The 12,469-nt window shown below is 42.8% G+C and overlaps 1 protein-coding gene across 2 annotated transcripts in view; it reads right to left on the minus strand.

The window, feature by feature from the left end:
* The window catches only part of LOC118400360 (SPRY domain-containing protein 3-like), an 82,635-nt gene that overhangs the window by 34,394 nt on the left and 35,772 nt on the right, over window positions 1-12,469 (minus strand). The window contains exon 6 of one of the 2 annotated variants that reach the window (XM_035797151.2): window positions 2,281-2,803. The exons of the other annotated variant lie outside the window; for it this stretch is intronic. Coding sequence (XP_035653044.1) covers window positions 2,486-2,803 — 318 coding nt within the window. The 3' untranslated portion in view covers window positions 2,281-2,485. Of the gene's footprint in view, window positions 1-2,280; window positions 2,804-12,469 lie in introns of those variants that run through there. 2 annotated transcript variants of the gene reach the window in all.

Here is a 12,469-nt window from a genome sequence, read left to right on the forward strand (position 1 = left end):
AAACTATTTTTTTGTGAAGAATCAACAACAAGTGGGACACAATCATGAAGTGGAATGATATTTATTGGATATTTCAAACTCTTTTAACAATTCAAAAACTGAAAAATTGGGCGTGCAAAATTATTCAGCACCTTTACTTTCAGTGCAGCAAACTCTCTCCAGAAGTTCATTGAGGATCTCTGAATGATCCAATGTTGACCTAAATGACTAATGATGATAAATACAATCCACCTGTGTGTAATCAAGTCTCCGTATAAATGCACCTGCACTGTGATAGTCTCAGAGGTCCGTTAAAAGCGCAGAGAGCATCATGAAGAACATGGAACACACCAGGCAGGTCCGAGATACTGTTGTGAAGAAGTTTAAAGCCGGATTTGGATACAAAAAGATTTCCCAAGCTTTAAACAGCCCAAGGAGCACTTGTGCAAGCGATAATATTGAAATGGAAGGAGTATCAGACCACTGCAAATCTACCAAGACCTGGCCGTCCCTCTAAACTTTCAGCTCATACAAGGAGAAGACTGATCAGAGATGCAGCCAAGAGGCCCATGATCACTCTGGATGAACTGCAGAGATCTACAGCTGAGGTGGGAGACTCTGTCCATAGGACAACAATCAGTCGTATATTGCACAAATCTGGCCTTTATGGAAGAGTGGCAAGAAGAAAGCCATTTCTTAAAGATATCCATAAAAAGTGTTGTTTAAAGTTTGCCTCAAGCCACCTGGGAGACACACAAAACATGTGGAAGAAGGTGCTCTGGTCAGATGAAACCAAAATTGAACTTTTTGGCAACAATGCAAAACGTTATGTGGAGTTACATGTTTTCCTGAAGGACTTCACTTTATTACTTCATTAACCGTCTCAAGTACTGCTGTGTCTGCCTCATCTTCTGGGTTCTGCCGACTATTCGTGGCTCAGTTGGTTAAGTGACTGTTTCTCACTCCGGAGACCCGGGTTCGTAACTGGGTCCTGACACATTCTGGAAGAAAACCTGATGGAGTCTGCAAAAGACCTGAGACTGGGATGGAGATTTGTCTTCCAACAAGACAATGATCCAAAACATAAAGCAAAATCTACAATGGAATGGTTGAAAAATAAACATATCCAGGTGTTAGAATGGCCAAGTCAAAGTCCAGACCTGAATCCATTTGAGAATCTGTGGAAAGAACTGAAAACTGCTGTTCACAAATGCTCTCCATCCAACCTCACTGAGCTCGAGCTGTTTTGCAAGGAAGAATGGAAAAAAATGTCAGTCTCTCGATGTGCAAAACTGATAGAGACATACAACAAGCGACTTACAGCTGTAATCGCAGCAAAAGGTGGCGCTACAAAGTATTAACTTAAGGGGGCTGAATAATTTTGCACGCCCAATTTTTCAGTTTTTGATATGTTAAAAAAGTTTGAAATATCCTATAAATGTCGTTCCACTTCATGATTGTGTCCCACTTGTTGTTGATTCTTCACAAAAAAATACAGTTTTATATCTTTATATTTGAAGCCTGAAATGTGTCAAAAGGACGCAAAGTTCAAGGGGGCCGAATACTTTCGTAAGGCACTGTATACACAGTATACAAAACATTAAGAATTACTTCCCAGAATAGACTGGCCAGGATAATCCAGATGAAAGCTATGATCCCTTATTGATGTCCCTTGATAAATCCACTTCAATCAGTGTAGATTATGGGGAGGAGAGACAGGTTTAAGAAGGATTTGCTAGCCTTGAGACAATTGAGACATGGATTGTGTGCCATTCAGAGGGTGAATGGGCAAAATAAAATATTTACTTGCCTTTGAACGGGGTATGATAGTAGGTGCAAAGCACACAAGGTTTCTGTCAAGAACTGCAGCGCTGCTGGATTCACACTCAACAGTTTCCCGTGTGTATCAAGAATGGTCCACCACGCAAAAGCCCTCCAGCCAACTTTACACAACTTTGGGAAGCATTGGAGTAAACATGGGCCAGCTGTGCAACTCAATGTTAAGGAAGTGTTCCTAATGTTTGGTATACTCAGTGTACATGAATATCAAACACTCTAGATCAGGGTTTCCCAAAGTCGGTCTTGGGGGCCCCACCTGGGTGAACATTTTGGTTATTACCCTAGCACTGCAGGTGATTCAACGAATCAAAACATGATGAGTTGGTTATTTGAATCAGCTGTGTAGTGCTAGGGCAAAAACCAAAATGTTCACCCTGGGGGGGCCCCATTACCAACTTTGGGAAATCCTGCTCTAGATCAGGGTTCCCCAACTGGCGTCCGACGGGCCAAATTTGGCCCTCAGGTGATTTTATTTGCCCCTGCAATATTTTTATTGTTACACATGAGACTAAAACTACCAACACATCAGCTCCAAGTGATTTTAATTTTGGATATATGCTCCAACGTATTCCCACGCATAAGAGAGACATACACTCAGTGGACAGTTTATTAGGTACAACAAAATAGTACCGGGTTGGACCACCTTTTGCCTCCAGAACAACCTGAATTAGTCGGGGCATGGAAAAGTTGCTAAATTGGTATCAAGGGACCTAACGTTTGCCAGGAAAACATTCCCCACACCATTATACCAGCCTGTACCATTGACACCAGGCATGATGGGGCCATGGACTCTGCTGCTTACACTAAATCCTGACTCTGCCATCAGCATGATGCAACAGAAACCAGGATTTGTTTGACCAGGCAATGTTTTTCCACTCCTTAGTTGATAAATCTTGGTGATTGTGTGCCCACTGGAGCCGCTTCTTCTTGCTTTTAGCTGATTGGAGTGAAACCCGGTGTGGTCGTCTGCTGCAATAGCCCATCCCTGACAAGGGCACCCGATGTCAAAGGAAGGCCATAAAGATCAAGGACAACAACCACCCGAGCCACTGCCTGTTCATCCAGAAGGCGAGGTCAGTACAGGTGCATCAAAGCTGGGACCGAGAGACTGAAAAACAGCTTCTATCTCAAGGCCATCAGACTGTTAAACAGCCATCACGAACATTGAGTGGCTGCTGCCAACACACTGACTCAACTCCAGCCACTTTAATAATGAGAATTGATGGGAAATGATGTAAAATATCACTAGCCACTTTAAACAATGCTACCTAATATAATGTTACATACCCTACATTATTCATCTCATATGTATATATGTATATACTGTACTCTATATCATCTACTGCATCTTTATGTAATACATGTATCACTAGCCACTTTAACTATGCCACTTTGTTTACATACTCATCTCATATGTATATACACTGCACTCAATACCATCTACTGTATCTTGCCTATGCCGCTCTGTACCATCACTCATTCAGAAGCAGAGTAGCCTAGTGGTTAGAGCATTGGACTAGTAACTGGAAGGTTGCGAGTTCAAACCCCCGAGCTGACAAGGTACAAATCTGTCGTTCTGCCCCTGAACAGGCAGTTAACCCACTGTTCCCAGGCTGTCATTGAAAATAAGAATATGTTCTTAACTGACTTGCCTGGTTAAATAAAGGTAAAATTAAAATATATCTTTATGTACATATTCTTTATCCCCTTACACTTGTGTCTATAAGGTAGTAGTTTTGGAATTGTTAGCTATTACTGCATTGTCGGAACTAGAAGCACAAGCATTTCGCTACACTCGCATTAACATCTGCTAACCATGTGTATGTGACAAATCAAATTTGATTTGATTTGCATTCTGAGATGCCGTTCTGCACACCAATGTTGTACTGTGCCGTTAATTGCCTGTTTGTAGCCCGCTTGTTATGTTTTTTTCCCACAAGACTGCCGCTGACTGGATGTTTTTTTGTTTGTCGCACCATTCTCAGTAAACCCTAGACACTGTCATGCGTGAGATACTGGAACCGGCATGCTTGGCACTGACGAGCATACAGAGCTCGAAGTCGCTAAGGTCACTCGTTTAGCCTTTCTAATGTTCAAGCGAACAGTAACTGAATGCCTCGATTGCTGAATGTCTCGATGCCCCGTCTGCCTGTTTTAAATAGCTAACTTGACTCACTGTCTGTAGACGCAAATCATTTTCGTATGTGATCGTATACAAATGTAAGCAGGTTTAAAATTATGTTTCAGTCAAATATATCTTTGGTCTTGTTGCGGTCAATTTGCAGTCTACAAATTATTTGTAATTATGTTCCTGGACCCTGAAGTGTCCAGTCAAGAAAAAAAATTGTCCCGCAGCTGTATCGAGTTGATCCCTGCTCTAGATACTATAAGAGCTACTTATCTGCTTGGAAAATACTGACCACAAAAGAGAAGACTAACCAACAAGGGGAACCACTAACGTCATCCTGTGCGAACCTCAACTGGTTACCCTTAAAACAGATATGGTAAGCCTCAGCCCAATTGGTATCCTTCCTACACCATGGGCAAGTCAAGGCCGTGTCCACAACCATTTCTAGCAACCATCTAGCCTACCTTTTCTGGATGCCACACAGCAGCAATGTTATGTGGGAGACTGTTTCATCATCTGAGAAAAACATAACCATGCAGTTCTGTGTCGACACCTTCTTCATTCCTTGGGTATGTCACCACCTCTTAATACAATAATTGTTTTAAAACGCTCCAGGTAGGTTTTAGCCCTGACCCCAGTACTATGCTACGCTGGAACCAACACGTACACACACATATACGCAATACATATAACACATAGGCTTGATGCAAAATAGGCATCCATCCAGCCACATACCCACAGGCAAGCACTGCACACACACACACTCCACATATTCCGTATGAGGAGTTCCCACCCTGGCATGAACATGGCTAGAATATTTTCAGAATAATCTAAATCATGTTCTCCACTATATTTCACAAGGTGTGACACATCAGGACATGACTTTCCGCTTTAAGATCAGATGCCAGAATATATGTTTATTTTCCTGGCTTTGGATTTAGCCTACCAAAAAAGTAATTGGGTGCTGTCTCCATATTGTGTAAGGGGTGTGTTTGGGATTGCCATAAAGATCATCAAGGACAACAACCACCCGAGCCACTGCCTGTTCACCCCGCTATCATCCAGAAGGCGAGGTCAGTACAGGTGCATCAAAGCTGGGACCGAGAGACTGAAAAACAGCTTCTATCTCAAGGCCATCAGGGTCAATGTGGAGTGGACACAGAGTTTGGACAGCGGTTGGACGGACGGACAGTGGTTTTTGTGTGCTGTGGTGATGCGGTATGGGGGTGTATTTGGGGAAGTGGGTTGTAATTCAAAAGTAAAGGAGGTATGCAGGTTCTCCTTGCCTGCCCCAGGGTCATTCAGCTTCACTCCCTAACCCTGCACTTGTCATGTTTTGTGTTTTTCATGGACCCCAGGAGGAGTTGCTGCTGCAAAAGTTAATGGGGATCCTAATAAACAGTCACTATGAACTTGCTGGCCTCTGTTAATTTAACCTATAAGATAGGTCATTTGACCTATTTTTCCTACAGTGCCTTTAGAAAGTATTCAAACCCCTCGACTTTTTCCACATTTTGTTGTGTTACTGCTGGAATTTAAAATGCATTCCATTTAGATTGTCATCACATAACACCTCAATGTCAAAGTGGAGTTGTTTTTCATATTTTTTAACATATGAATTATAAATTAAAATCTGAAATGTCTTGGGTTAATGTGAATTCAACCCCTTTGTTATGGCAAGCCTAAAGTTCCAGAATAAACATGTACTTAACAAGTCACATAATAAGTTGCATGGACATGTTTAACATGATTTTTGAATGACGACATCATCTCTGTACCCCACACATACAGATAATGGTAAGGTCCCTCAGTCGAGCAGTGAATATCAAACACAGATTCAACCACAAAGCCAGGGAGGTTTTCCAATGCCTCGCAAAGAAAGGCACCTATTGGCAGACATTGAATATCCCTTTCAGCATGATGAAGTTATTAATTACACTTTGGATAGTGTATCAATACACTCAGTCACTACAAAGATACAGGCATCCATCCTAACACAGTTGCAGAAGAGAAAGGAAATCGCTCAGAGATATCACCATGAGGCCAATGGTGACTTTAAAACAGAGTTTAATGGCTGTGACAAGGGAAAACTGAGAACAGATCAACAACATTGTAGTTACTCCACAATACTAACCTTATTGATGGATTAAAAAGAAGAAAGCCTGTACAGTATACAATTATTCCAAAAATATGCATCCTGTTTGCAATAAGACACTCAAGTAATACTGCAAAAAATGTGGATAAACTATTTATCCTGAATACAAAGTGTTGTGTTTGTGGCAAATCCAATAGAACATTGCTTTAAAATATGGAGAGTGGTACTCAGTATAGTGGTGGCAGCATAATATTATGGGTATGCTTGTAATCGCTAAGGAATGGGGAGTTTTTCCACAATAAAATAATTATTGTAATGGAGCTAAGCACAGGCAAAATCCGAGAGGAAAACCTGGTTCAGTCTGTTTTCCAACAGATATTGCGAGATTAATTCACCTCTCAGCAGGAGTTGCTTACCAAGAAGTCAGTGAACGTTCCTGAGTGGCCAAGCTAGTTTTGACTTAAATCAACTTGAAAATCTATGGCAAGACTTGAAAATGGTTGTCTAGCAATGATCAGCAGGGTTGGAAATTAAGAATGTATATTTCTCTAGCCACGTTGGCAGGTGGTCACATAGAGCATTTGGGAACCGTTTAAAAAAAATCCAAAGTCAAATTGACAAGGCTACTAAAGTGTGACTTTGTCCTCATGTTTCTTGGCAAGTTACATAGTTTTGTTCACGTGCTATGTTTGGCATGTGGACCAAAAAGTTCATTTCCCACTCTGATAGCTCTAAGACTTCAAGGTGTTGCACGGTCAATTCGACGTCTGCATTGGCCGTGCAGCATTTATGGTGAAGTCAGGTCAGTCATTCTTATTGCGTTTCTGGGAACAGTGCAGAGTTGTTATGAAGGAAGTTGTCAACCAATCATGCCAATGTGGGGCTATACGGAGCCCTCCGCATTGTTACAAAATTTGGGAGGCTTACGGCAATGCAGTACCGAGCTGAAATTAGGCCTCTGCATGCCTCCGGAGGCTACGCAATTGCGGCACACCCTCCATACGGAGCCTCAGACCACATTTTCGGATCAAGCATAAATGAACACTTAGCCAGAAAGACTCATAGCTGTAAGATGCTTGTACAAAGTATTGACTTAGAAATGAAGTAAAGAAATATCTAATTTACATAAATATTCATTCCCCTAATACATTTACAAAAACATCACTTTCTTTACTTTGTCATTATGGGGTATCGTGTGTAGAACTAAAACAGAGATGGTACGCCTCAGCCCAATGGTTATCCTTCCTACACCATGGGCAAGTCAGGGCTGTGCCCACAATCATGTCTAGCCACCATCTAGCCAACCTTTGCAGGATGCCACACAGCAGCAATATTATTGTGTGTTGTGGGAGACGGTTCCATCAAAACATAACCATGCAGTTCCGTCGAAACACAACCATGCAGTTCCGTCAAAACACAACCATGCAGTTCCGTCAAAACACAACCATGCAGTTCCGTCAAAACACAACCATGCAGTTCCGTCAAAACACAACCATGCAGTTCCGTCAAAACACAACCATGCAGTCAAAACACAACCATGCCGTCAAAACACAACCATTCAGTTCCGTCAAAACACAACCATGCAGTTCCGTCAAAACACAACCATGCAGTTCCGTCAAAACACAACCATGCAGTTCCGTCAAAACACAACCATGCAGTTCCGTCAAAACACAACCATGCAGTTCCGTCAAAACACAACCATGCAGTTCCGTCAAAACACAACCATGCAGTTCCGTCAAAACACAACCATGCAGTTCCGTCAAAACACAACCATGCAGTTCCGTCAAAACACAACCATGCAGTTCCGTCAAAACACAACCATGCAGTTCCGTCAAAACACAACCATGCAGTTCCGTCAAAACACAACCATGCAGTTCCGTCAAAACACAACCATGCAGTTCCGTCAAAACATAACCATGCAGTTCCGTCGAAACATAACCATGCAGTTCCGTCGAAACACAACCATGCAGTTCCGTCGAAACACAACCATGCAGTTCCGTCGAAACACAACCATGCAGTTCTGTCAAAACACAACCATGCAGTTCTGTCAAAACACAACCATGCAATTTTGTGTCAACACCTTCATTCCTTGGGTATGTCACCACCTCTTAATACAATAATTGTTTTAAAAAGCTCTAGGCAGCTTTTAGTCCTAATGCCAGGACTATGCTACGCTGGAACCAACACACACATACACAATACACATAGGCTTGATGCACAATAGTCATCCATCCAGCCACAGATCCACATTCACACAGGCAAGCACTGCAGACAGACACACAGACTTTCCACATATCCCGCATGAGGAGTTCCCACCCTGGCATAAATATGGCTAGAATATTTTCAGAATAATCTAATCATGTTCTCCACTATATTTCACGAGGTGTGACACATCAGGACACGACATCCTGCTTTAAGATCAGATGCCAGAATCTATTTTTCCTTTGGATTTTTCCCTGGCTTTGGATTTCGCCTACCAAAAAAAGTAATGGGCTGCTGTCTCCACATTTGGGAAGTGTGTGAGTGGTGTGTTTGGGATTGCCACTTGCCAGGGTCAATGTGGAGTGGACACAGGGTTTTGGACAGCAGTTGAATGAACAGACAGTGGTTTTTGGCTGTTTTTTTAATTTATTTATATATATATAAATATTTGTTACCTTTATTTAACTAGGCAAGTCAGTTAAGAACAAATTCTTATTTCCAATTACGGCCTAGTGGGTTAACTGCCTGTTCAGGGGCAGAACGACAGATTCCGGTTACTAGTCCAACGCTCTAACCACTAGGCTACCCTGTTGCGGTATGGGGTTGTAATTAAAAAGTGAAGGAGGTATGCAGGTTTACCTTGCCTGCCCCAGGGCCATTCAGCTGCACTCCCTAACCCTGCACAACTATTCTACCCCCCAATGCTAATGCAGGTATGGTGTTTCTCCCCACTGAGTCAGACACCAGCCCAACAGCCTGCCTCATGACGGATACAGCCAGACAGACAACCCCCCCATCATAAATCTACATCAGAACGACAGAAAGAGAGAGACAGGATGAGAGACCAAGACAGGAAAAAGAGAGCAGGACAGAGGGAGAGACAGACAGTCAGACAGGGAGATGGACACAGTGGGAGATCAAACAGACAGAAAAGGGAAAGACACACGGCTGCTGAGAGAGGTAGCCTAACAATTGGTGTGTCTGAGTGAGACATGGGAAATTACCCCAAGCAAAGTCAATATCCTGCCCCCATGGCATCCTTTCCTTCTTATACCCACAGCATCCAACCACAATTGATATTCACGCCATTAATCATTGGCGCTTTTACAGTATTTCTGATAGTCATGCATCTACTTACTTCATTCATACCCTCATATGCACTCAAGTACTGTACAGAGGCTAGCTACATTCTCCAACTGATACAGGAGTGTCTGTCCTTACTATGTCACTCCTGCCATGTCTGTCTCATAGTCTACATTTCCTGCCCCATTTATTTTACCATCATTCTCACTCAGTGTGAGTGAATCACTCAGTGTGAATCATAGCAATAAAAACAACAGCAAATCCCTATTGTTTGTCAAAAGTTAATCTTCAGATCTTTAGTCTATTAATATCTTGTGTAGAGCGAGGGCAGCTTTTCTCGCCCTGCGTTGTACCAACACACTGAATCTGCAGGGAATGGCCAATTGGCCCCCCTGTACTTACTGTACTGTATCCTTGCATGCCCTGCTCTATTGGCCACTACACCACTACACTTCTTTAAGTGTGTCTGTGCATTTCAACACCCATCTAAAGACACACAAACAGAGCTGGGCACCACCTGTCCTACAATGGGTCTCAGATGTACTGTTCCAGGAAAAAAGGTCCGACACAGCAGGAAAAGAGTAAGGGAGCGAGACTGAACGAGAGAGAGAAAAGGCTAGGGAAAGCTAATATGAAGAAACCAACCAACTGAAATACGGCAAAAAAATTGAATCAAATTTATTGGTCACATACACATGGTTAGCAGATGTTACTGCGAGTGTAACAAAATGCTTGTGCTTCTAGTTCTGACAGTGCAAAAATATCAAACAATTCAACAACAAATACCTAATACACACAAATCTAAGTAAATTAATGGAATAAAAATATTTAAATATATGGATGAGCAATGTCAGAACGCATAGGGTAAGATGCAATAGATAGTATAGAATACAGTATATACATATGACATGAGTAATGCAAGATATGTAAACATTATTAAAGTGACTAGTGTTCCATTTATACGTTTCACCAAATTAGAGTGGGTTACCTTAAACAAGTGATTTTCTTAACCACATTCTTTTAAAGGACTTGTTTTACATACTTATTTTGGTCACTGAGCTTAATGTTAATTTTCAGACATTTTCAAATATTAAAATGTGGAGTCCACGCTGATTTTGTAGTGACCTAACACTTTACATGAGCTAAGGGAAAATACCTATGGGCAGGCACTCTGCTTTTTCTCAAAAAGAAAAGTAACCATCCCAAAAGAATCATCCCAATGATATGACAAAGTTCTAATGAGGAAATGCTGTGGTTTTACACTGCTTAAAAAAAACTTAAATCTCTAACTGTCAACCTAACCAAATATGGTTTCGTATGACGATACACTACATGCTCGTTGAACATCTCATTCCAAAATCCAGTTCTGTGAGCTTGTGTGGCCTACCACTTCGCGTCTGAGCTGTTGTTGCTCTACGCAGGCGCCGACTGAGATGGCCGCCTCGCTTCGCGTTCCTAGGAAACTATGCAGTTTTTTGTTTTTTTACGTGTTATTTCTTACATTAGTACCCCAGGTCATCTTAGGTTTCATTACATACAGTCGAGAAGAACTACTGAATATAAGATCAGCGTCAACTCACCATCAGTACGACCAAGAATATGTTTTCCGCGACGCGGATCCTGTGTTCTGCCTTACAAACAGGACAACGGAATGGATCGCTTGCAGCGACCCAAGGAAACGACTACGAAAAAGAGGGAAACGCGGCGGTGTTCTGGTCAGACTCCGAAAAAAGGGCACATCGCGCACCACTTCCCAGTATTCTTCTTGCCAATGTCCAGTCTCTCGACAACAAGGTTGATGAAATCCGAGCAAGGGTGGCATTCCAGAGGGACATCAGAGACTGCAACGTTCTCTGCTTTACGGAAACATGGCTTACTGGGAAGACGCTATCCAGGGCGGTGCAGCCAACGGGTTTCTCCACGCATCGCGCGGACAGAAACAAACATCTCTCTGGTAAGAAGAGTGGCGGGGGCGTATGCCTCATGACTAACGGGACATGGTGTGATGAAGGAAACATACAGGAACTCAAATCCTTCTGTTCACCTGATTTAGAATTCCTCACAATCAAATGTAGACCGCATTATCTTCCAAGAGAATTCTCTTCGATTATAATCACAGCCGTATATATCCCCCCCCCAAGCAGACACATTGATGGCTCTGAACGAACTTTATTTAACTCTTTGCAAACTGGAAAACATTTATCCGGAGGCTGCATTCATTGTAGCTGGGGATTTTAACAAAGCCAATCTGAAAACAAGACTCCCTAAATTTTATCAGCATATCGATTGCGCAACCAGGGGTGGTAAAACCTTGGATCATTGTTACTCTAACTTCCGCGACGCATATAAGGCCATGCCCCGCCCCCCTTTCGGAAAAGCTGACCACGACTCCATTTTGCTGATCCCTGCCTACAGGCAGAAATTAAAACAAGAGGCTCCCACGCTGAGGTCTGTCCAACGCTGGTCAGACCAAGCTGACTCTACACTCCAAGACTGCTTCCATCACGTGGACTGGGACATGTTTCGTATTGCGTCAGATGGGAATATTGACGAATACGCTGATTCGGTGTGCGAGTTCATTAGAACGTGCGTCGAAGATGTCGTTCCCATAGCAACGATAAAAACATTCCCTAACCAGAAACCGTGGATTGATGGCAGCATTCGCGTGAAACTGAAAGCGCGAACCACTGCTTTTAATCAGGGCAAGGTGTCTGGCAACATGAATGAATACAAACAGTGCAGCTATTCCCTCCGCAAGGCTATTAAACAAGCTAAGCGTCAGTACAGAGACAAAGTGGAATCTCAATTCAATGGCTCAGACACAAGAGGCATGTGGCAGGGTCTACAGTCAATCACGGACTACAAGATGAAATCCAGCCCAGTCATGGACCAGGATGTCTTGCTCCCAGGCAGACTAAATAACTTTTTTGCCCGCTTTGAGGACAATACAGTGCCACTGACACGGCCTGCAACGGAAACATGCGGTCTCTCCTTCACTGCAGCCGAGGTGAGTAAGACATTTAAACATGTTAACCCTCGCAAGGCTGCAGGCCCAGACGGCATCCCCAGCCGCGCCCTCAGAGCATGCGCAGACCAGCTGGCCGGTGTGTTTACGGACATATTCAATCAATCCCTATACCAGT

Source organism: Oncorhynchus keta, chromosome 21 (assembly GCF_023373465.1).
Source record: "Oncorhynchus keta strain PuntledgeMale-10-30-2019 chromosome 21, Oket_V2, whole genome shotgun sequence".
NCBI lineage: Eukaryota > Metazoa > Chordata > Actinopteri > Salmoniformes > Salmonidae > Oncorhynchus > Oncorhynchus keta.